This window comes from Glossina fuscipes, unplaced genomic scaffold (assembly GCF_014805625.2).
Source record: "Glossina fuscipes isolate IAEA_lab_2018 unplaced genomic scaffold, Yale_Gfus_2 1, whole genome shotgun sequence".
In the NCBI taxonomy this organism is placed as follows: Eukaryota; Metazoa; Arthropoda; class Insecta; order Diptera; family Glossinidae; genus Glossina; species Glossina fuscipes.
Window position 1 is genome coordinate 25,777,733 of NW_023998415.1, and position 27,141 is coordinate 25,804,873.

At 33.6% G+C, this 27,141-nt stretch overlaps 1 protein-coding gene across 1 annotated transcript in view; it reads left to right on the plus strand.

Annotated features, from left to right (window-relative positions):
• The first annotated feature begins 2,866 nt into the window (after positions 1 to 2,866).
• Positions 2,867 to 27,141, plus strand: part of LOC119632563 (thioredoxin domain-containing protein 9-like) — a 29,903-nt gene continuing 5,628 nt past the window's right edge. The window contains exon 1 of the mRNA XM_038025522.1: positions 2,867 to 2,915. Coding sequence (XP_037881450.1) covers positions 2,867 to 2,915 — 49 coding nt within the window. The remainder of the gene's footprint in view (positions 2,916 to 27,141) is intronic.

The following is a 27,141-nucleotide window of genomic DNA, read 5'->3' on the forward strand; positions in this document are numbered from 1 at the left end:
TATTGTGAACGTATAGTTCTTACAGTGCTTTTCTTGACAGCTGCAGTCAACATTGCAGTGATTTCGATGTGCACGAACGATGATTGTCATTCTGCTGAGATAGTTACGTAACATGCACATGTAACAAGAACATGTCCTCAACCTTCACCAATCTACAAATTTGAAATAATTTTCATTTAAAATATACTCGATATACGCGCTTGAGGTTTTTACAGAACCGCTATTCACATCCATCTATCTTATCGTAATCCAAAACATTGCCTTTTTGTTTGTTTTTTTTTTTTTTGCTTCAAAGTTTTGAGAATTAAAATTTTGGCTTTCTTTAGCGATTCACGTTTGTACATAAATCTTTCTCACGTTTCTCCATCATATTTATTAATATGTCAGCTTCATTTTCCACTTCGTTAATCGCAGTTGGATAGAGCAGGAGATTTTTTTTTATAAAAAAAAAAAAAAAAAAAAAAAAAATAAGAAAAACAAATCGTACAAAACCAAAACCGTGTAATTCAATTATTTTGCTGCTCTAATGCTAAAGTTAAGTCTGATTTTACTTTAGACATTGTGTGAGCCATGCAACAGTTATACACTTGTTGTTGCTTTGCCAAGCGATCGGGCACAAAAAACGATTCGCTAAAAGCAAACGTTTCAAGGGAGAACTTAAAATTTACAGCAATAAAGCAACAAATTTGCAAATAGTTTATGTTCAGTTAATGTTGCTATTATCGTTGTTGTTTCATCGCTGTAAGTTGTTCAGAATATACAACATTTAAGCATAACAACAAGTGACATTAAACAATGAATGCTTTTCGAAATGTTTATATTGACACTGAACAACGTTGGCCGTATTTTAACACAAAACTTGGCTTCTTGTCGTTGTAATTTCAACGCAAGACACAGCTGTGTTGCATAAATGTATCTTCAATTGATTGCATTCATTGATAAAACCAATATTCTTCGCCAGAATTAGAAGAGCAGCTCTCTCGTATGCCTTTCACCTTTTTTTTTTTTTTTCTTTCTTTGATTGATTTGCTTATTATACATAATTTAAATGGTAACATTTCGACATATATCTATCACCGAAGAACTTGAAAGTTTAATAACAATACAATAAATAGAATTGAAGTGTTGCTTTGCAACAACAAGTTCTGTAAGTGTCTAGTTCCTATAGAAAATGTGCGTGAAACGAACATTAATCGTGAACGCATTGATTTGTCCCTGGATGATGGGTACAGTTTTTCTATGTATATGCCTGATTATCGAAAACAAAATCGAAGGCAGAGACATAGGTGGTCCTTACATGCTTCTATAATGAAACTTCAGGAGAACGGCACCATGTCTACCATGTCAACCATGTACGGTATTTTGTATTAAATTAAAGGTGAAATCTCTGGCGATAGTTGACGAAAGTGATCATTGCGGTTCAGACTGTTCACGAATTTTAATTATATTGAGAATGTGATGAAAATTGATTTTGCGTTTTTTTTTTTTTTTGTTTTGAAAAGGCAAAAATACCTCCTACCGGTTTCGGAGAAAAAGCTATTAAGAGTTGCATCGACAAGAGTTTTTGCATTTTTGAAACGATTCTTATCTACGAAAATTTCGGATCTACCGTTGACCGCAAGGAGATGCATGCACTTCATAGAGCTTACGCCAGATGTAATTAAATATTACGCATAGAGTAACAAAACTAGTATATGTATGTGTATTCAAAACTATGCTCTATAAGGCGGCTTATACATAAATTGCATGTAACTGAATAAATGTTGGCTTCTAGTGTCGTGTTTTATTGTATATTTGTGTATATAGACACTGCTTATACGTAAATATACACTTAACTGTACATTTTATTGATGTTAGAATATTTTAAACGATTTATTTGTTGATGTTGGCATAAGCGCTGCTGTTATGTGTCTGTTAATAGAAACGTTTATAGAAAATAAATATTTCTGTCAATTACAAAACACTCTGATGTATATAAAGAGAAAATGAAAAAATAAAAAAAGATTTAAAATTCATTTACATACATCGACAAGCAATCTTTCTTATGCTCTTTGGTAATGTTCATGTTTTAAGCCTACGTGTCCTTAAAATGTCACCAAGTCAACCATTAATTTGCTATTATGGGGCTGTTAGCAATGCTTGTGCACTGTAGCAGTTGACTTGATTCTATGCCTCTATGACATCAGTATTAGTTCGAATGGGTTTGGATTATGTAATATGTATATCCAATCAGGCTGTATTGCATGAAACATATGCACATATATCTATTGCTTGTCTGTTTGCACAGAAGTAAAAGCAAGCAAGCAAGCAACCAAGCAAGCAAGCGAGCAAAAAAAAAAAAAAAAAAAAAAAACAAAACAAAATTCAATGCATACGATATACTATTATAGCTGTCGCTCGTTTGTTCATGTATTTCATGTTTGCACAAACAAATGCATATAATCTCTATAAAGATTGACTGAATGTTACTAGAACTTCCCATTCGAACTTTTATTTTATACTGTAATAGATCTTAAATACACTTTCTTAGGCGTATCTCTAGTCAAGTACACTTCTGAGCTCACTTGCCCCCCTTAAAACGCCAAATGTTGAAAATATATTTCTATTAATTAATTTTATTGTTGGTTGTGTAAAATTAACAATTGCGCGTTTAGTACGCTGTTGAGTCACAAAAAAATCCGGTAAGTCCTGTCCGCTTTTCGGTAATTTTTAACAACACAGCGTTTTTTTACGCCTTGCCGAAGAACGAGGCTTGTATTTATTTTATCAAAACATTTGCATGCAGAGATGGAAGTTTGAGAGACCCCACGCTGGGTATATATATTCTTGATCAGGCATGTCCGCCTGTGTAAAGTCTATTGTGAACATGTGTCCAGGCCGTAAAAATTTAGCTATCGACGAAAATACATGGAAAGGTATGAGACGGGCAGACAATCGGATTCGGAATCATTTTCTAAGTTGATCAGTATAATAATACGCGCATCTTTTTTAAGGCTTTTTGGGTGTTGTATTGCTTCCGCACAAACTTAATGTACCATGTGCCACAAATAGCGCATTTTTTGGGATATTTTGATGAAATTTATTAAACCTAAATGGGGTCGACCCAAGGCGAACACTATTAGAAATAGTTCCGATCGGACCACTCGTCAGCTACTTCTCACAGGTTGCTTCATTTGTTAAACGAGAGACACTTGCATTTGCTTGCTTAAGAAAATCAATGGAATTCACATATAAGAAATTGAGTTAAAATTTACAAGAAATTGTGATTTTTTCGTCTTCGAACAATTGATTTTACTTACTTACCAACTTGCCAACTTTATTCTCTAATGCATAAGAGCGGTGAGTGTACGAAAACGAACCAACTATATGTAGGCTTCGAGCCGAATTTTTTAACTCTCACAATTCTGTGTGTTGATTTTTGTATATAACTAGGCTCACGAAAACATAACATACCATACCCATGAAATTTTTTAAATGACGTCGAAGTGTTTGTATATTCCCATGAAAAGACTGCAAGGAAATTATACTTACGTACCTATAGATGCACATGTGGCTAAACAATAATTGCTCTCCAAAACTCTGCTGCGCAGACAGACATCAGCTCTAATGCATTGATTAAAGCTTTTCAAAATGCAGTGACATGATATTTATACCATCATATTCAGTACTATTAGTTGCTTGCATGTATTTTGATAGGCGACTTGCACAGGTAAAAATGCTAAGGAAATGGGAAATACCACTGTACATAACGATTGAATTCGATAGTTTTGACCTTTCCCTACACGAAATGACAATTTTCCATTTAATGTTATTGAGTTATTCATCGCGTGCCGACGCTAATCGCGTGGAGCGTTCAAAATTACTTTTGTTGCTTGATTTGAAGAAATCTGCTGTGCTGAAGCCCACCAAGTTTGGCCACTTGCTGCAAGAGTTGTCAAATATACCCTGTGGCAGTTCGAAAGGGAAGTTCTGTCACGCCTAGAGTACGCACCAGATATGGCGTCTTCTGCTTAGCACTTGTTCAAATCGATGCAGCATGGCTTGGCTGTCATGTAGCTTCGCAAGGGTGAATAAATGCTAAAACGGATCGATGATTGGATCGCTGCTTAACCAATACAAGTTCCTTCGACACGATATCGCCATGTTGCCAGAAATTCGGTAAAATGTTGCAGAAAATGATGGAAAATAAGTGGATTAACACACTTTCTACCTAATTTTTCTCAATAAATCCCTTTTGCAAGTGAAAAGACTATCAATATACATGCAACCACCTTCTAATACTAATAACAATTGCAAAAGTTTGGTTGGCGTAGATATATGTTGTTGTTCTGTATGTGATGGTTTTTCTATTTATTTCTTGATTGAAGCTAATACGCCGCCCACACAATCATATGCTTGTCGGCGACCGACTGCCTGGCTGTCCGTTCGACTTACAGTGCTACTATATTCTCTCGGTATCTATGATTGTGTTTTGTTTGTCTATCCATTTCTCTCTATAAGTCGGTGGTTTGAGCTGCTGTCAGGCTTTTTTACAACAACAGCACACACTACACTATTCAGCACTAGTTAAATAAACAGGCGTTTTACTCTTATTAACAATCCAGAGAAAACAAACAGCGAAAAAAAAATAAAAAAAATAGAAAAGAAAAGAAAAGAAAAGCAAAACATTACTTCGTTGCAAGTGAACACTTACACTTACCTTCAAAACGTAGATTGTGCATTTGACGGTGGCAGCAGCAATAACCAACAGTTCTGCTCATTAGTGTGGAAATTTTAGTAAAAACAAAAACAAGAACAAGAGTAGAATTGGAAAATGTGTACGAAAACGATGGATTTTGTTGTCATTTAAGTTTAGAGAGTCGAGCGATTTTTTCCTTTTCCTTTTTCATTTCCATTTTCTTTTTTATATACACGATCACATTATTTAATTCATTAATGCGAACATAACTAACTAAAAATATAATAACAAAGCAAAATTACGTTTTCTCTCAATTGCTGTTCTTATAAATCGCTTCGAATTAGACAGCTAAACCTGAAGATTTAATGGGATTTAGTTAAGCGACAACTTGACATTAATGCCTTAAAAAAAACAAAAGAAAGGAAATTATTATGCACAGGAAAAACTTCGTGGCGTTTAATTTTTCATTGAAATTAAAAAAAAAAAAATTTTTTATATTTTGTATAAACTTTATTAAACCAAATATATACCACTGTGTTCGATAAGGTTTTGCAATGCTTCTGGTAAAACCCTTATCCATCTAGATTATCTGAGTCGTCAGACCTCTTTTCAACACAGCTTTAATCGACTAAGAGTGTAGAGCAAAACAAATGGCAATCGGTCATGGCAAGAATGTCTTACAATTAGCCACAGCGCGTCATCGTACGATTAGATTTCAATAAAAAAATGCATAAGTCAAAGATGATTTATTTTTAAAGTAGTTCACCCATGGGATATGCTGAAGGTATTTAAAACGGTCAAGGGTAAATCAGTGCCTAAACGGCATCGAATGAATGCAACCATTTAGAGGATTGGGAGGGCAAATTATTGCAGCATGTAATCGCTCATTGCAAACATCCTCACAGCCACCCGTTAAAAAAAATTTCTCGCTCAATCTCCATCAACAAACATTATTTTAGTAAATTTTTATACTAAAAAACAAATAAGAACATTAAAGCTGGGCGACGCCAAACATTACACCATTCTGCACCACATTGTCTAACGCAATTCTTATTTTTATTCTAGAACACAAAAATTATATGTTTTTTCTACATAAAGGCAAATTGTTCAAGCGCGTATTAATGGGGCCTAGTGTAGTAAAAGTGTAATCTTTACATATGGCAGGACTCAAAAATAGACGTAGGTGGTTCAAAATTTGTAGAGTTCATTTTTGTACGAAATTACTATAACATTATGGGTCAATTTTCATCACTACTTATTACAACTTGAACTTTTCTGCTCTATAATGGGTCAACTTTCGTGAAAATCGTTATATCCAAAAAATAGGTTGACAGAGTCCAAATTTGGTACATTGAATTTCTTGGTGTTAAATTGCTATAGTTTTCACCACGATGCCTTTAAAATTATACCTCTTTGCTGTGTGAGCTTCAGTTTTTGTTATATGAGGGAGTTCAAAAATTGCCCCAGCCGGTCCAAAGTTTCCATATCAATTTAGAGTGGCCAAACGCTACCATTTAGCCACTTTTGCTGAGAAATTTTCAAAAATTACAATTATTTTCCAAATATCGACTTTTTAGAACGGGGCGTTATATGCGTGGGGAGTAATCGAAACAATGGACCGATGCGAACTATTTTCGATAGCGTTCGTTTTTAGGCCAACACACGTCACTATACTATATTTCCTCCAAATATCTCAAAAATTACAACTTGTAGCTTGAACACAAATTAAAATGCGCAGACATCAAACCGACAGACGGACAGGCAGACTTAGATCAATTGAGATAATGATTCTGAATCGATCGGTTTAATAAAAGGTGGGCCCTTCTGCGTGTTACATACGACCGCACTAAGTTAATATACTCTGTACCACAAGTTATGTAGGGTATAAACAGAAGAACCGAAACCTTCTCTCAACTTTTTTCACAAAAAAAAAAAAAGAAAAAGATGAAAAATATGCTGACATTTTCATTATGAATAGTTTAATACTTGATTATATCTGAAATCTAAATATTTGATTATTGACAGAAAGCAGAAGCAATTTAAATAAATGAAAAGAAGCAAATAAAAAAAATAAAAAAAAAAATGTTTAAATCTGTAGAGATTAAAAGTTCTATGATATTTTTCGAAAATATTTTAAAGTTGAAAATATCACTAATTATTGGCACATTCAATGAATTCTCTACCATTAAAATGTCAGTAAGTAGCTGCAAAAGACTTGATTACGTGCTTGAAATTATATCGAAAGGAAGATTACTGACGAATTTCGTTAAGAACGCAATAACAAGATTAAGCAAATAATTAACTCTTGATATTCGTTATTATTATTGTTCGTTACTCATAGTTAAAGATAACGCTCAATATACGATTCAAATGTATTTTAACGTTTCATCAATGTTACGAATCTCATCAATAATATTTTTACCGTTTCTTCTTCTTTTTTATTATTATTATTATTATTATTATTATTATTAATTTCGCCAGAGAAATAAATTCTAAGACTAAACTCTTAAAAGCACTAGCATCTAAGGCTATCGGCTTTTATTAAAAACCCTACCGCACTTGAGATTCGAACCCACGACCATTGACTTGCTAGTCGAGATGCCTCGCCTTCGGCTACTCAGGCGGATAGTTCTTCTTCTTCTTTTTCTTTTTTAACAAGGCAAATTGTTTGCATTTCCAAGACTATTTTCGAGTTTTATTTATAGTAAGTCACAAGCAGAGCATACGTCTCCAGGCTATTTTCAATTACTCGAGTGTTAAGTGATTAATCGGCGGAGAATTGTTTACAAAACAGTCAGAGATATGAAATAGACTTTAGCGTCGGTTAAAGTTGTCGAATTGAATCTTTTCTATACTTGCTTTGAATAACTTTAAATGGATTTATTAAAATAATTATTTTGCAGCATCACCATAACCTTCTAAAAGTATTGTGCGATGTGTCTTCGGTAGCAGATTTCTTCAAATCAAACGACAAAACTAATGAATGTCGAGAATGCAACCCTAAGCGTTCCAAGATTAGCGTCTCAATGTACTGAATAACTCAATAATACTAAATGGAACAGAGGGTGAAGGGTGAAGACCGTTGCATACATTGGATATGTCGCATTACTTTATCATTTTCGCGAATAGATATCGCTGATCAAAATACATGCATGCACCTATTATATAGACGCAATAATGTAAATCGATACTCCGATCTTAGGTATGAAATTAAGTTTAAAAGATGGAATTGTTATATCATTAATCAACCACTACATCTTTATTATAATGCGGTCACATTTTGAAACGTAAAAAAGTCATTAACTAACTGTATGATGGCGAAAAGCAATTCAAATCGTAAGTCTAAACAGAAGAAACAAAATAAAACAAGCATTCGTGTTAACAACCTGTTGTCGGTTCCCGTGTTGCATTGCTTTGCCATTCTTCTTCTACGATCAAAACTTTCGATTTATTTGCATAAAGTACGAAAAAGGCGATGTCGTCTTCAATGAATGCAGAGGCTAAAGCAAAAGGAACAAATACTGTTTGTTGTTTGTTAGATGTATGTTATGCTTATTTTACATTTTGATGCGGGATAATACGGTTAATAAGCACTAGCTGCAGATACGTAAGTCACAATACGGTAGTAGCCGTCATAGTAGTTGTTTTCCTTTACATTTTCTATTCGGTGAATAATAATGGCAGTTAAACAACCACAACAACAATGATTCCAACGAATTCAAGTAAATGTGGTAAAAAACACAAATTAAGATCGTTATTGGGTCAGATAAAACATTATCGTATATATATATATATATATATATATATATATATATATGTGTGTGTGTGTGTTTGTGTGTGCGTTTGTGTGCAAAAAAATGTTGCGGTTAAAGTGGCAAGTGAATGGTGTTGCCACCACACAATAATAACGAAAGCTATGATGATAATTCGCCGTTCGCCTTCTACCACTTGGCGTATATATACATATATATCTGGTATTTAGTTAATTATATTTTTATTTTTACAAAAATGAAAAAAGTAAAAATGTAGGCGATAAGAAATAAAAACAACACAAAGCCTGGATACTTTAGCATTTGAATTAAAGTATAAAAGAAAAATAATTTTAAATATTTTTATGGCTTACTTGCATTTGCACGAATGAAACTGTGGCAAATGTTTGACTTCATTCAATTTATTACAGTACGGGTGGGTTGGAAAGTTCGGAGACGAGAAATATATATGTACGTATATACTTATAATTATCTATATATTCATCTCTTTATGCATGTATGCATGTATGCATATATGTATACATATTCATATATTCATTAAAATTTTCATTTAGTATTTTTCAAGATGTTCCAGGCCTCAGTCAATCAGTCGTTGCTGTCGTATGGTCAAATCAAATAACTCATCCACACTAATCGAGATTTCATAGTTACAAAAATCGAGCATAACCTCAACAACGAGCAATCACCTATGTATGTGTGCAAGTCTGTGTAATTATTTAACTATTTTCACTATGGATTATAATGGAGATTAACGATACTACGGTTTTTGCATTTAAAACGTTCGAGCAATTGAATTTTTTTTTTTTTTTTTTGCTTAAATTCGTAACAACTTACCGGCTGCCTATATTTAATTATATAATATATATATACATAGTTATAATAGTAAACTATAGTTAAAAGATAGTTGCAGAGATGACGTCTTTTACTTTCGTAAAATATTCTTCCGTTCCGTGCATTCTTCCGTTTTTAAAATGAATAAAAAAACTATACTTTGAATAAATATAAATAATTCTCTCGTTTGCATGCAGTCAAAGTGTACTTACTTTACAAATGTTTCGGTTTCATATGTACATACCTTGTCAAAAGAAAGAAAATATAAAGTATAAAGAGCATATAAAAAATGAACACAATCCTTCATACTTTAACATTAGCAGATATTCGACGATTTGCTTATAGATTAGACTTGCATCCTCAACTCTAGCAGGTATTTGATTGATTGATTGATTTATTGATTTTCGTTGCGCAAATTTTGGTTTCTCCTTGAAGAGGCAGTGAGAGGAAGCAAGAAAGAAAGAAAGAGAAAGATAGATAGATAGATAGATAGATAGATAGAGAGAGAGAGAGAGAGAGAGAGAGAGAGCTTTTTCATCCCTTCCTTATTCGACTAGCTTTCGTTATTTCATGTCTATTTCCCACGTTTCCTTTTAGTGCAGCTTCGCTATCTCTTTTTTTTCGGCTTTCCACCGCCAAGTACAATTTTTTTGGACGCGCAAAAGTAATTTCATCATATAAATTGATGTCTTAAATAATATTTTAATGAAACACCTTTGACAAAAATGCATTTATTACGGATCAAAAGATCGTAACAAAAATTTTTTATTGAACATTTCGATAACATTTCGCTGTTATGAAATCTTCTAAGAAGATGTACTTTTCGTAAGATTCATACCATGCATAGCATCAAGAAATCATTTTCAATAAAAATTTTATCCCAAGAGCCCATGCTTACTCCTCTGTCCATCCGTCCTTTCGCCTATGATTGACTTCAGAAATTCTGTTATTGCTTTATATTATATTTATATAAATTGAATTAATTGCTTCGAATTCTATATAGGAGACACACAATTTTCTTGTGCAGTTTCGTTAATTGCTTTAACGATTATCATGTCTTGTCGAAGCGAATATTATAAAATGCACAAAAAAGGTCAATTGGTGGCACACAAGTTGACTTAAATCCAAATCTAAACAATAGTATAAGAATTCTGTTAAACCATTGGTATAAGGCCTTGAGAAATGAAAAACTCAACAATAAAAAAACACATACACACACATGCACACAGAAAATTCAAGTCAAAAAGGTATGCGATATTTTAATTAAACTCACGTGTAGCGCAGAGAAAACCCAACATAATACAAAATCATTGTTGGCTGAAGTGATTTCTTATTTATTGTGAATATTCCTTAAATATTTGCTTTAGTAATAGTTTCCCCAAATAAATCAATCGTGATCCATTTCATGTAATGTGCGAATCAAGGCTGTTTTATTGAACATTTTTTTTTTTTTTTGATTGTGGCCACAAAAACCAAATTATATAAGAAGCAGGATTTAAAGGGCCAAACGTCTCACAACTTCGTTTCAATTAAATATTTTCTCAGTTTAATGAATGGAAGTAAAGCTCTTATCTATTTTCAAGTTTATGATGTTCATAAGATATACATAAACATCGAAAATAAATACAAAATCTCCACAAACCTTTTCAATGCGCGCCTCCTCCTTATACTAGTCAGTAACTCTATTCGTTCTTCGAATTTGTAGCATATTGCCTTGGCATCGTAAAAGCATTTATCGGACACATGAAAGCGGAATGAAAATATATGCAACACCTAGAAGAACTTGAGATAGATCCACCTTTTATTATACGGATGGATTCAAAACCATTTTTTGAATTAACTTGAGCTCGTGGGTTCGTCCCGCTTGTTGTATTCAATCTACATGTTTTGATAATAGCTGAACATTATTGAAACCATTTCCCATATAATGCCTTATTTTAATAAGTCGTTATATCAATCCCTGTAGGTAGAACGGTATAGGATATTTAATCCGTAGCTTACTAAAGTGTGTTTACTTGTTATCCGTTCAAAAGTCAGATATAAATTTACGTGCACTTATCCCGTCGTTCACGAATGGTTCTATTCGCAGCTGTGAGCGAAACCAAGGTTCGATGAAGCTACCAATAATTAAAGTGCAGAGCTATTTTTCCAGATGAGAGTTGAAGCTGGTCTTGTCACTTCATCGAGCGACAGGACGAACACATAGGCAGAGCAAATTATTGAGACTTGAGTTCGTCCAGGTAAACCGTAAACAAAAATCCCTATAAAATATATTTGATTTTAATTGTATCACACAACTAACCAAAATTATAAGTTGGCGTCTAATTTATGCTTAATACTTGTCCTTTATCAAAATTGGACTTGCAATCGAAGAAATCTCAATCGTAAACTTGGAAATACGCATTGCTGTACATCTCTTGCTTTTCTATACAAGGGAGTGAAAGAGGAACTTATTGGGTTAAAAACAAGTTCGGCTTATATAAAAGTTAAATAATTTTATGCCTCTCAAGGATTTTATTTTATTTATTTATTTACTCTTTTATGTTATCGCACATAAAACTGGCTTCAACGCCCGAGGGACGTAATGGTTTTGCGACAAACTTGCTTATGAAGTGTAGGTAAAATTCAACAAAAACAAAATAAGATTTGATATTGAATGAAAGCGGCAGTTCAAGCTAGCGGGTCACCTGTGACATCAAATCTCTTTTGTATGTTAAACCAAAGAAAAACTTTGTCAGAAAAAGTGGTTTTAAGGCTGCGTTATTTCACTGGAATTGATCTTGTCAAGCCGTATGAAAACGGGCAGTCCGTAGATAAGTAGGATAAGTGAAAGCGATAACTAATTGCAGGTTTCAGAAAAAATTCGCAGCGTTTATGATGAAAATGCTTTATTAAAATCTGCAACAGAATCGATGAGATTTTTCAAACACAGTTTAGAAAGGCCCGGAGACTCCATCTTGCGGCATCGGTATGGCTTTATATATTTACAAAAATCCAGTTTTGAAGTATTTGCACATAACTGAATACGAAGAGAATATTCATATATCGGTGTTGCGCGACTAAGGAATGAAGTATTTCATGATTCGTATCGTTCTCCATTTTTAAAAATGTACTAAACCATATGTACATTTACATATAGTCGACTACCTGTCCTTGTGATTCTGCTCATATTCTTATATAAAATATAGATATATATATATATATATATATATATATATACTTATCTTAATCGTGTAAAGTTGACTTCAAAAAAGGTTTGGGAAAAATCCCAGAAGTGCTGTTACGAAAAATGGCTGACCATCCGAAATGTCAGAAACTTCAAAGAACGCCTACATCGCCCACATGTCTATATAACAAAAATTGTGAACATTTTTGCTGTGCGCGTTTCTTGCTTGTTACTCATAAACTACAACACATGCATCATAAAAATTTCCGCTTTTATTCTAAAAATAGAAAAAATCAGCCGCATCCGCCCAATATTATAGAAAACGAAAATGTAGTTCTCTTCGTCTTTTTTTAGGATAACTGTGATGGCTATAAAAGACTCGATCACGACCGAATGAAATTTTCTTCCTTGTTTACGTTGATTTTCTTCAGCGGTTGTGGCATTAGGATTCATATTTATATATATATTCAGACCTTTATTAACAATCGCTATACAACCACCTGGGTCTATGGCTTTACTAATAGGTTGGAGGTAAAGTTCTGTCGTATTTTATTCATGTACTTTGCTTTAAGGCAAATCAAAGAGATTTAATGTGATCTCCAACAGTTGTATGACGAATGCCTAACTCTTCTGCAATTTATCGACTTGTTAAATATGCATTATTTTCCAACATGGATCGCAAAACATCATTATCGATCACTCTCTTGGCGGCTCAGATCCCCGGAACGAAATTTGCTCAAGCATCTTTGACAAGTACGAATATATAAAATATTTTTTCCAAATACCGCACATAAATTTTTACACGCAAGCGATGCGTTGCTTTCTTTTTGGAATTCATACAAAATGCATGTGTTATCTACTGACATGTTTTTCACTTTAAATATCACAAGTAAATGATGAACGGTAAAAAGAAGATTCCTTTTATACTATACAGCAGGTAACAAAACAAAAACAAAAAAAAAAAAATCCAAATAACTCACTTGCCAGATGGTTCTTTTATTTACAAGAAAAATTACCTGACTATTTAAAATACGTCAGAACTTTCCCTCGAAACTAATATTTAGCACTTTTCCGTGTTACTAAGCTAAACATTGGTCAATTTTTTATTAATTAAACAAAAAGCTCGCAACGTCGATAAGCGGACTTCAGAGATCGTAAAATTTATGCATACTATTGATATGCATGTAGGTCCCTGCGTCCGTGTAATGTCTGTGTTAAACATTTTACATGCCGCAAAAATGAAGATATTGGCTTTGAGTTTATCGTAAACCTCGGAAGTTCCTGCACGCAGTTTGATGTTGACACCTCTGCACACTGAACAAAACATTTTTTTTGTTCAAAAGCAAGCAAAATACAAAAACTTACTTATACATGGCTACAGTATATTCAAAAAAAAAAAAAAAAAAAAAAAAAATGAAAAAGATCGGCTACGCCCACTCATCCTCTATTATAGAGTACTGAAATTTATTTTCCTTTAGTCCTCTTTAAGATGAAGATGGTGGGTACGAACGCTTCAGCCACAGCTGAGTAGATTTATTTTATTTCTTTCTTCTCGCTAAAGTTTTTTTTTTGTTGACTTTTTTTCTGCACCCAACGCACAAAATACCATTGAATGAGAGATGTTGGTATGAAATTATTAAGAATTCCGAGCTTTTGTTTAGAAAAGTGTGGAATTTTCACTTTCCCATCAGATGACACATATAGCGCTATATAGTTAGCTTTTGGATTGTTGAAGTTGAGGCATATGTTTTCTGCTTTAGTCTAATATGAGAAAACAAAATGTAGTTTTCTGTTTTCTTATGAGGTTTTATTTATTTATTTATTTATTTATTTATTTTTTTTTTTGTATGTGTTATTGTAACTGTCGTTTTGCTTATGTTGCATGTCTCAGCTAATCAGTGCACAAGATCACCTGGCATACTAGTCCTTGTATCAAGTAGAAGTTTGTTACATAAATGCACGTATACATGAACATATAAACGCAAAAAGTGGATTTTCTGCATTAATGTCATGTTATACAACCAGGCTTACGTTTACGGCGTTAGAGTGACATCGTTTGATGCCAGTCAACACGAACAAACTAACAGACTATCGGACAGACGGACGGACAAATTGTAAGCCAAGCTTCCTTTATAGCGTATTGAATGTTAATGTGTGTATGCGTATGCACACGCGCGCCCGCGTGTATATGTAAGCGTATTTGTGTACGTTTGTAACACATGACAAGAACAAAAACATGCAATGTCAACAACATCTTGAATTTTGTACTCGATTTTTTCTCCTCTCTTGCTTCTGTTATTTATACGAATATATATATTTGTATATATATTTATATATATATCGGTTTTTTTTATTTTTTTTAGATTTAGCGTGAATATAAGCGGAGTGATTTATTGCAAGTGTTTACACATACAAGTGTTAGAAAATTAAGAATAGTTTCTGAACATGTCCCTCCCTTAAATTTCGGACGCTATCCTGGTAAAAATCGAGAAAAGCAATAAACGTAGATACTAAACAAATACAAAAACATATGTAAATAATTTATATAACGGTATTGCGTATTATGCGAAAAAACTTGCGCTTTCTTACGGCCTTTAAATACATCGCATTTCTTCGCTAGCAATCAATTGTTAGCCGTAACCGTCAGTACAAAATTCAATCGCATAGATGTGCCTTTTCATCCGGAGGTCATTCAGTCGGTTTGGCCATTTCAGCGTGTCTCCCTTCCATTGGTATAGAACATTGGTTGTTCTTTTTTTTATGATGTTATGCGCTTTTTATTATTAGACTAATAGATTCGGGTATGAATTCGTTCCGTTTTCATTTATTTATTTACCGTGTGGCCAGAAACTCGCCGATGTTGCGGTGAAACAGTCATCGATTCATTTTCGCATATCTTTAACTTCGGTAAACCGCTGACCGGCTAAATATAACTGCGTCGATCTGAAAAGGTGGTAATCGGAAGGACCCAGATCTGGAAAACATCCGCGGTGCGGTAAAGCATCTCAGCTCAAGTTGAAAATGATTGCTTTGCTTGTTTTGGCGAGAGACGGATGGACGTATGTGAATTTTTTAGTTTTCACGGCTAAAATTTTTTGCACCAAATTTCGTATACCACTTTCTAACTATTTGTAACCGCGGTCTAAGCCTGTCTATCCGTCTGATGTCTATCCATATAAATTTATATTTAAGCTGCAGGTCGCAATTTTTAAGATATTTTGATGAAATTTGATACTCAGACCTAGAAAATCTAACTTTTCAGTATGCGGGCTATTCTGGTTTTGCTCGAAAATAATGTGTACTCTTTGGTGTATTGTTAGCAAATCGAGCAAACAAATATACTAGGCAAAGGGGTGTAGGGCGTGTCCGCGTTGCCCGACTATAATGTCCTTACTTGTTAATCTTAAATAAGCCTAAATATACGATAGTGTCGTTAAAGTTCCAAACGATATAATGCGTATGCTACCGGCCCTACTTGGAGGATGTTTTCGCTCCTAAGCGGGAAATTTCGTTATTTACTAACTAAGTCTTAAAGTAATTCCTTTCATTTATTCATTTATATATACATACTTTTTTTGCATTATATATAATATATATGTGTTTAATATTTTCTTCTTTCCTATATGTACAACACTTAACGGTACTGGCAGGCTGCCATAAACAATTGCAACCATTACTATTGGAGTTTGTTTGTATTTTTCGCACACTGATGAAGGGCGATACTAATTCACTTAAAGTCAAGCCTGTCAAATTAATTATACGAAGTCTGTCTCGTCAAAGACGTTGACAACAAGATTTATACAATACATAACTTTCACAAATTTTCATATACTTAAATTAAACCCATACGCCATTTGTTATTTTGTTATTTATCCGAAAGCCTGTTTTCGTTCAACATTTTTTATACCTGTAGGTCTACCAAACCTGTGATTGATTTCGTTGCAAGCACTATTTATTGCTGTTAATGGGCTGCAAGATCACAATTCCGATGATTAAGTTAAATCGCTTCTGGTCGTGTTTAGTGTTAACAATTCGTTCAAAATTCTGCGCATATATACGATGGGAAACTTATCAGTTTGCTGTTTATAGCCCGTGTTACACTCACTCGATAATATCCGCTGTTGAACTAAGTCAGCTACTGGGTGAGCTGAGGCATGAATTTTTCAAAAACTATTTTTGTTTTCTTTGATGTGTAGGGCTAACTTTACATAGAAACTGCTTTTGCTTTCGATTTTTGGAAAAAGAGAAAGAAGAGAAAAAACGCTTTAAAAAATTACTGTAAAAACAATAATCATTTTGTGAATTTCCATAGCCGTGTAACTGAACAAAATTCTTCGACTATATGGTCTTTTATGATCAACTTGAACGATGCATTAGCAAGTGTTTAATGGAGAAGATGAGACGTTATGTCAGTTATTGGATGCGGCAAACACTTTCCAGTATAATTAAAAGAAAGATAAATTTAAAAAAAAAAAGAAATTAAAACTCAAAACGCTACATACTTTAATGAATGAATGTAAAGATTACTCAATTTGAAAAAAATAAGATATGTACTTACATTTACTGCATTTGTTTGTTCGTTTTTTTTTTTTTTTTAATTTTATGCTAACTTCAAAAACAAATCGAATTTTCTGTTTAGAATTCTTAGTTAAACATAAATTAGATAAGCCTGACAACAACAAGCCGTCAAAAGATAACCGTTAAGAGATTAACCAAAACAATGATTAGTAAATTCGTAATGCCACTATAGTGAAAAGCCTTATATTTTGTTTTATATATATATATATATATATATATATATATATATATTTATTTTTTTTCTTTTCTCTTCCTTTCTTAGTGAAACTTTCATTTAACACAAACAAGCTAATAAATTAACTATAATTTCTTAAAATACGTAAAATCATTAGGTTCGACTTAAAGGGAAATATCATTTTGTGTTTGCCAAAAAACAAAGTAATTTATCTAAGTGAAATAAGAGAAAAATTTATTAATATTCAAGCCTTTCTGTAGATGAATACAGATTCTGTCAAAGTCAAAAAATCTTTTTCCAATTATTTAAAAAAGAAAATGTAGCAGGCAACATGTCTTCGAGCAAACAACAAAATTTCGAGAAATAAGACTTAACAACAGCTCAAGTAAACAATGAGCCGTTTTTCTAGCAAAATTAATTTGCTGATAGTGATCGGTCGCAGTTATTTAGAGTGCTTGCTATCGGATGCACTATCTACTTCATACGTAATTATAACAATGTGCGGTGACTGTAAATGATTCATGTATCAAAAGTTTGCTTGATGCAATAGCTGGCCCTGGACTAATTTTACCCAATATCGAACACTTGAAAGAGTCGATGATATAGAAAATCATAGTATATAAAAAATTTAAGCACAGTGTTGTTCTCATCAAGATATTAATCAAGAATACATTTTTTGTGCAGCAAACATTTGCCAAATCCCTTACCATGGATAGAAAAATTAGTTGAAAATTTTGAAATATCTCCTTAAGCAATGTACGTTAATACCAATAAAAATTTGAGCTACTTTCCCCCCAGGACTTGCCTTCTGAAGACTTTGATACGAGAGAGCTGGTGGTGTTGCGTGGTGCTGTTGCTTTTTTTTTCATACATACCAAAGCAAGGTGAATGAGTGAAGGAGAAAAGGGAGAAACCGACGAGAGAAAGATAGAGAGAGGGCACCGCTTCGCTTAATAGAGTTGTGCATACAACGCGTTATTAAAACCAGATGCTACGCGGGAAGTGGTTGCAAAAGTAAGTAGTTTGAGCCAAGACATTTCCTACAGCGTTTTTCTTTATGGACCCAAACATGTCGGTGTACAAAATTCCATCAAAATATGTCAAAAATTGCCGCCTGTAGGTTAGACAAAAGTAAACAAGAGGAATGGACGGATGGACAGACAGACAGACGAGCTTACATCGATTCAGAAAATGATTCTGGATTTGGGTGCTGCATTCATCCGCACAAACTTAATGTACAATGTGTGTACCATAATTGGTGTAGGGTATAGAAATCACTAAAAATTATTTCAAAATGTAATATTATTATGATTAGCAACGAAATTGTCGATAACATTTCAGCTTTTCCTCTTTTTTCTTCTTCTTTATATTCATAGTTTATGGAAGTGTTTAAAATTCTTGAAATGTTTTCCTTAAAAAAAAGAAAAAAGAAAGAAAAAACGAGATACCTAACGCGTTACGCATGCTTATGAGGTCATTTGCGTGATTTTGCAAGACAAGTGTATTTCACTCCATTACACCTTTGACTACACTTCTCTCCTCTATTTCTATAACTTTATATTATTACTATTATTATTATTATTGTTATTATTATTATTATTCTTGTTATTATTACTAGTATTAACCTTATTATGGGTTGAATATTTTCGTTCGTTGTTGCTGCCGTTATAGTGTGCGATGGCATATTTAATATTTCATGTTTGTTTTTGTCTTTGTCTAATTTAAAAAAATCAAATAAAATTTTATCGGTAAAATACTCGTTCTTTGTGTATTCATTAACTAGCTTAATTAAAATTTATGTTTATTACAAAATTTATGTTCGGTATAAAGTGAAATGAAACAGGTAAGAAGTCTATATTCAGCTTAAAGCGACCATGATGCACCGAGCACTTTAGGCAAAATGCATTGCAATTTGGTTGGCCAAAAAGATATAACGCCTTTAGAAACGATCATCATACAATTCATACGACAAACTTCATACATTTTAAAACGTATAAGATACGAGGAGAAACGCAGCGCTCTCTTCAGGATGCACAGTTATATTATGAATCTCTTGACATTAGTTGCATAAGACTGACGGACGATTCAGAATTCGATACTGATCGAAAATATATCATACATCATGGGGTCTCTGTAGTTTTTTTCCGGTCGTTGCAAACGTTTTGACAAAATGACTATACCCCTCATCCTCCGTTGATGAGTATAAAAACGCTCTTTCACACATGACCGCTTAATTCCTTTCAATACAAATATCCAAATAATGTTAAGGGAATACGACTCACAAGAAGGATATAGGCAAAGTTCCCAATTCATCGCAGTACGGCAGGATTCCAGCTACTACTACTTGTACGCACGCGCCTTGATCGAAACACGATTTTTCCAAACAGCACGCAAGACACAATTTCAACAATTCTCATATGTGGTTTTTTTTACACAACTACACAGCTTATGGTGTAAAAGTGTAATAAATTTGTGCGGATGCATGAAATACCCAGAAGGACTTGAGAGGTGACCAACTTTTATTATAATACGGAATCGTTTTCTGGATGGATGGACGTCCCGCTTGCTATCTTGTGTTCAACTTATAGGCCGCAGGGGCAGCAGAATTCCTTGACAGTTGCAAGTTTCCACATACTTCCACATGCATACATGTTTAATAATCTCGCTGAATGTTGCTACTTTACTGTTTTGCCTTGCTTTGCCATTAAAGCGAAGCTATCAAAGCTACGCCTGCTTAAATTCTGCTACAGTGGTTTTCCCTTTCAAATAGATTAGCACACTATTATAAAAGTAATAAAATCGATCACGCAGCAGAGCTATTGATTAACTGACTATAAGACAAGGGACGTCATCCTGTTGAAAATAAATGTCATCCGCACCCATAGCCTGTATATCAGGCCAAAATAAAGCCAGTGAAAAGAACCGCACCAAACTGTCACTTTAAGAGAGATTATTCGACAGCCAGACGAAAATCAATTTCATTGCTTACAATAATTTGTTTGATGGTCGTAACCCTGTTCATGCAAATGCACTATCGGTATCTATCGTCCACTGTCGTGGCTGATATACAATTCAACAGAGAATCTTCTCTGGAAATGTACTTCGGAATCCTTTGTTCGCTTGCCCGTTGCCTGTTAATTGAAACTTGAATATTGTATAAAAGTTTCAGAAAAGTTTCGAGCGCATTCCTTAATATTCAGAAAGGAGAAAAATACAATACAATCCACAATACAATCTTGTAACGAATACATTTGTTTTTAAGAATATGAAGTTAATTTCGAATATAACTAAGCCATCTGCTGATTACCCTAACACAGCTCTGTCCTGTGAAGCAGTTAAGCTTAAGATATAGTTGGACTTGGAAGCCCCCTCCGTCCAAATTGGAAAATGTAAAATATTTTTGTGGCAATCTTTCGAAAGTTGATCTACCCGATCGTATCAAATTAGAAAGATTTGATAAAAATAGTTCCGCAAAGGAGAATTTGAATTTGTTTAGGTTGTTTGGATGGATGGAGCTATCCACAAAGATATTTTACTTTTTCTAATTTTAATTGGAGTTGGGTTCGAATTCTACTTTAACTTTATATCTTTTTATATGTTATCCATAACCTATTGAACGATCTTCTTTCTCTCTCTCTTTCTCTCTCTCTTACCTTGTATATAACTATAAACGTCGCGTCAAATTTCATTATGTGCTCTTCAAGCTTTTTCGTCCCGTCCAGACGCAATAGTTAACTAAAGGATGAATTTATTTTCGGTGTTTTTTTTTAGAAGAGCACGAGTTATGGGTTTTACGTGATTTTCCCTCGAATAATCTCAAAAGTTACTTTGTCTCTTGAATAATTGCTAAGAAACAAAATAAGATGGCGCTATATGTACCTGAGAGTAAAATCAATTTTAAACCAAAAGTATGCACCGCCGCAACAATTATTAAATAAAATGAAAAAATAAAAATATTTTTGAGTAATGATGAAAAAAGAAAAAAAAAAAAAAAATTGCAAAAAAATATTGCAAAAAAATATGTAAAAAACAACAAAAATGAAAAAAAATGAAAACAAACTCAGTACGATATAAATCAATTAAATGCCAATTTTTCACATGATTTGGAAAAATATGAAATTATATCTGTTTGTGCGCAGTAAAGCGAATTGAAATAAAATAACTCACTCGTATGTAAGTATGTGTGGATTATAGATAATCGATTCTTAACCACCAGCATAAATCAAGCCATAAATTACAATTTGATTTTTTTCCTTATTTTTTTTTTTTTTTTTTTTTGAGAAAATTATTTATTTCTTTCCATCATTGTTATATGATTGACCAGAATGGCACATAATCTTGTACTCTTGAAAATATTAAAGTTCAAAATTTTCAAATATCGTATAATGTAACGGAAAAAGACGAAAAAGTCTAGCGAGCGACTGCATTCAATAATAATACGAAATACCATCAGCCTCACACTATGATCGCAGCAGCTTGCATTCCCGAAATTTTTTGTCAATTTACATTGATAAACTAACTAAGGAAGACGAACGTAATAGAATTTTAGAATGAATTTACTGCAGGAAAGAAAAATATTAATGCGCATGATATTTTGAAGTAAAAAAAGGATCACAGATTCACTAGAGGCGTACTTTTTCGCTTCACGAAAAAATCATTCAATTCATAAATATCTGTTGGGAATATCTATACGGTATTAAGCTTATGCCTGCATAGACGAATGGGTAATAAACGCGATTTCCAAGGCAGTGTTTGCAGGTGCAATTCTCAAGAGCGGTAGAATTGTCTTTAGTCGTAGCTGTAGTGAATGCTCAGTCGGCATAACAGACGTAACACTCATCGATTGCGGCCACCGTCTCCCTATTTCCTTGCATTTTCTATTCTTTTCACCGTGTTACACGAATAGAACACATCTCGTCACACACATACACAACGACGACGGCAACAAAGACATAGCGACAAAAGGACAGCTACAAATCTACAACCACAAAAGCCACTGCTGCAAGACTACAACTGTAAGACAGCAATTATATAATTACAACCACAAGGTTACGGATTCAAAACTACAACAACAAAAAACTCAACTGCAGGATTACATCTATAAAACCGCCGACTGCGCTGCAAATGGCGACCGCGCTGTTGCGGTCGATCACTGCTTTGCTTCACTGCACCACACAAATTTTTACTTTTATTCTCTAAATACAATAAATTAACCGCGCCCGCCCACTTACACAAAGTAGAAAAGTTTAGTTTTTTTTCTTTTTTTTAGGGCCACGGCGATGAGTATAAAATATTCGGTCATGACCGAATATAATTTTCTTATTTTATTATATAAAAATTACAAATGTAGGACTATAACTATGTTATTGGTTCCTTTGCCGTGTTGTTGTTGATGTTGTTGTTGTTGTCTCGCATTTTTATACCAGAAAACATTTTTGATACAAACATATATTAAGCGTGTGCGCATGTATGCAACACCGACAAGAATTTGAGGCTGAGGCTTTATTATACGGGTCGATTCAGAATCACTTTCGTAAACGGTCTAAGATTATCTATCCGCTTGTCTGTCTTGTTTTCTTGTGTTCAACGAACATGTCGCCACTTGATAAAACTTGTTACCCTGACCTGTTTTTGCCTAAGGAAGAACCCTACTCAGTACAGTGCGGATTGTATTACTTTTGCGACCACTTCCCATATAGCGTTTGATTTTAAAAACCTGTTATCTGAATTACTGTATTAAGCGAAGCGGTGTAGAGTGTGCGTGTGTGTGTACGGTTTTTATTCAACTCCGTTTGAAATTAAGGGCGTACCGTTAAATTGTGATTTTTAGGATAGCAGAGGTTTTTTTTTTTTTTTTGTTATAATTCTTAGGAGATCTACTACAAAATTATCTACAGGAACCTATAATTACAACGCCTTAATTGTCATTCTGGTATTGATCGTTCGAATATTGCCATTCAACTCGCTTGACGCGACTCTAATATGTCTTCTGCAAAAGATCTCTTTGTATACCTTTTGACAAGCAAGATACCGTTACCTAAATTCATCGCCCCATCGTTATGTAAATCTCTTTTTCCACTAAATTTCCGCTAATTGTTGTTCATCTTTTCCCAAGTCCTCAATTGTATGAGGCAGTTAAAGCGTCGTGATTGCGTTCTTCGTTTCGTCTTTCTTTGTAGTTGTGTTTCTTGGAAAATCGATTAGTTTTCATGAAAACTCATATAATCAAATATGGCAATGTTTTTGTAGCATTTGTCTGTCGTAAAAAATCGTAAGCGTGTATTTTAAGAAGGTCGAATGAAAATGATTGCTCAAGGAACATAGCTTTTTTCCTTGTAGTATGTCTATTGCACGACGTACGTTGAATTTTTGAATTTTTACATCTCTTAGAGATATGGATCGATGATCGTGATCAGCACGAAAGGGAGACATTTATGTCTTGCTTGTTCCTCAATCTTACGAGAGACATTTTTACATTCCCATCATAATATTATAAATGTACTTCGCGCACTTATATTCTTTACCTGCGAGAAATTCCGAGTCGGATAAGTTGTGTAGCTATTTCTTGTGCACATTTAATTGTGATGGCAGAGATGTCAACACAAAATTGCTTAGCAAGACACACAAAAGACCAAAGTATTTTTGCTTTCAACTGTTTAAACATTATACGTAAGCTATAATGATATGAAATCCTCCTTCATCTCTAGAAACTGTCGATCAAAGGAAGTAAATTTTTTTTATTTACTTATAACATTTGTTTGCAAATAAATATCACTGCCAAGACACTTCGTGCTCTATATAGCCATCGAATATTTCCTTTGACAAAAGATTGAACGTATTGCATGCATTCCAGAACTTCTTTGAAACATTTTGCATTAAAAATTTACTTAATTCTTGGCAAATATTTGTGCATAACAAAGTAAGCCGAAATTAACTAAGAGTAAAATTAATAAAGCACTAAAGAGAAAAAAAATGTTGACGGATTATGTTCTTTCCTTGAGATTCTCAGGAGTTGAGATCCAACTCAAGTCGAGTATAGTTTTCTCAGACTTGTTTTTTCTGCATTAGAGAGATGAGAAAATACTGAATTCAATTTAGGAGGATTTCAATTCATGAATTCATTTCAAAATACACTCTTAAACTGTATATTCGTACTGTCGAAAAAAATCTTTCGATTTGCATTGAGATAACTAGGTTTCCCAGCAAGACCATCTCAAAAAATTTGGGTTTCTCTCTTGACTGGTTCTGTGATCAAGGCAGGTTAGACGATAGGATCGTTTGACCGACCTAAATCACATTATATGCACCGATTAATATCATTTATAAATTTGTGACAATCTATCTGTCCGTCGTCTATTCAGTGCGCTGGCCGAGAAAAAATACATTTCCATGTGAAAAATTATAATCTACCTAAGCATTTCGTTACTAACATATTCCGCTACCACAAAACTATGCAATTTTCGTATTTCGAAAATTTTCCCATTTAGAGTGCATTTCTTCTTCTTGGAGGCAAAGACACGAATAATAAATTGGAAATGCTTTGATTATCACATCTACCAAAGCCTTTAAGCAGCCTTTATGCGTTTATCCGTATGTCCCTCTGATGAAAACAGGATCACTTATTTTGCTTTGCTAAATTTCGTTCTTATTAGACTAAATTAGAAATTTATGTCTGAAACCGCTTACAATTATCAAAAAAAAAAATAAAATAAAATAAAAATAAAAAAAATATCGATCTTGCATTCATAATCAGTAAAAAACCAGGGTAGAGTGAATACTTATGCTTTTAACTTAATGTGTTTACATACTAGGTACTGTCATATTTCAAACGAATACGATTTCAAATATCGTACTATATACGGTAGTACATGTATATCGAAATCTATTTTGCATTCAAATAAAGTACACAAACCTATGCATATGCTTTAGGATAGCCGCAGTTTAATCGTCTAAGTTTGAGTAATCGATACAAAAAAAAGGGGTTTAAGCAAATAAAATTATTCCTATGTTTTGAACACCGCTGAAAACACTATACTGAATGAATATATGAAACACTATAGTAGGCCACAGCGCATCATTAAATATCCTACACATTTTCATAGCTATTCATATTAACGACTTTTCAAAATAAGATGTTATATGCGAAGCGATTGAACAAGTGGTCCGATCCAAACTGTTTTCAACGACATTTGTCCTTGGATCAAAGCCCATCTGCCTACTAAATTTTATCAAAATATCTTAAGGCATACTGTAGGTTGAATAGAAGAAAACAAGAAGGACAGACGGACAGACAAATCTGAATCGATTCAGATAATGATTCAGGAAAGATGGGTCTATCCCAAGTCTGAACGGGTAATGCATAAATTCGTACAAACATAATATACAGTTGTACAAGATGTGGTGCAAGGCATAACGATATTAGAAAAACTTTTATAAATTTCCAAAAAATTCATATGACAACTCGTATATTTAAAATCGACAATTTCAAGTATACACCTGCATTCAGTGCAATCAGCGTTGGCGTTATTACAATATAACACTTTAGCTCTGCGATAACTTGAATGTTTTTTTTCCCACATTTTTATGAAATTCTTTTAAAATTTTAAGCAAAGAAAATTTTGGAAGTGTAAGATAAAATTTATTCAATAAATTCTGTAACCTCTTAAGGTATCCTACTTAATGATAGCTGTCAAGTGGCAAAAATTTCTAACTGAAAAAGCTTTGCAGGTCTAAGGCAGAATTTCAGTAACATTGAATTTTCATCTCACTTTTGTCTTTTAAAGCACAGCTGAAAAAAATCAATCATTTATCAACAATAATAATAATAATAATAATAGTAAGAAGAAGAAGAAGGAAATGTCTTTCAATATGTGCTGATTATCGTCTCAATTGGCACCGACTTGATTTCTGGTTCGCGGTTTTTGTTCGTTGTCAGTAACACCGCGCAAACAAAAGCCCGTATTTCTTGCTAACATATTAACTGTAACTGGGTTCAGACTGACTATATGGAGAAGTTCAACTTTGCCGCACTATCACCATCAATTTCTGTTATTAATACACACTTGCACACATTAACATTTCTTTTGCTTCTTTTCAATACCGTAAGTGTTTTGGTTTCTTTACGCTGAATGGCTGGCAATCAGGTTTCCATGACTCTTTAGGGCACTGTTATGCACGCATGCATTATAGCTTGCAGTTCAGTGATTTTTTTCTTTTTTTTTTTTTTGTATGTAAACATATTTTTCTATTTTCAAGCCTACACACACACACACACACACACACGCAGATGCCGATTCTAGTGCATGTGTTCGTCCTATTCGTAAGGCAAAACCGAGAGAGGCATTGAGGCAAAAATCTCAATGCTCTCTTCTACACCGGGTAGGGGAGAACATTGAGAGTATATTAAATTTTGCAATTATTCGATAACCAGTTATCGGTCTAACATGTGTTACCAGTATTTGGAGAGATTTTCATTACATTAGCAGTTAGGAAGATCTGTTCTTTTCATATGTATAAGAGTGCCTTGGAAATCCTTATTTTTATGTTTTGTTTTTAAAGCTTTTACTTCTAACAATTCCCAACCACTGTAGTAAACGTAACGTAGTAGTCGTTTCAAGCCTTAGTACCGTTCTCATTAAAAGTTGATTTCAGGTAAGAAACATGGCAAAATTCACGCACGAGGTAAACAAATTTACCACAAAATAGTTCAATTTATCGAACGCTCTCGATGGGAGAAGTGATCCAGCTTTCTTTCATTTTAAACTTTTTAGTTTTAAGCAAAAATTTTAAAAACAATATCCGAGAAATTACTAACTGGTGCTGGGGCACATGAACCCCTTTTTAACAGATTATTTTATAACTCAATAAAACACGCGGAAAAACGTCATCCTTCAAGTAAACGAAGAACGGTTTACTTTAGATAAGGAAGGAAGTAAGATAAAAT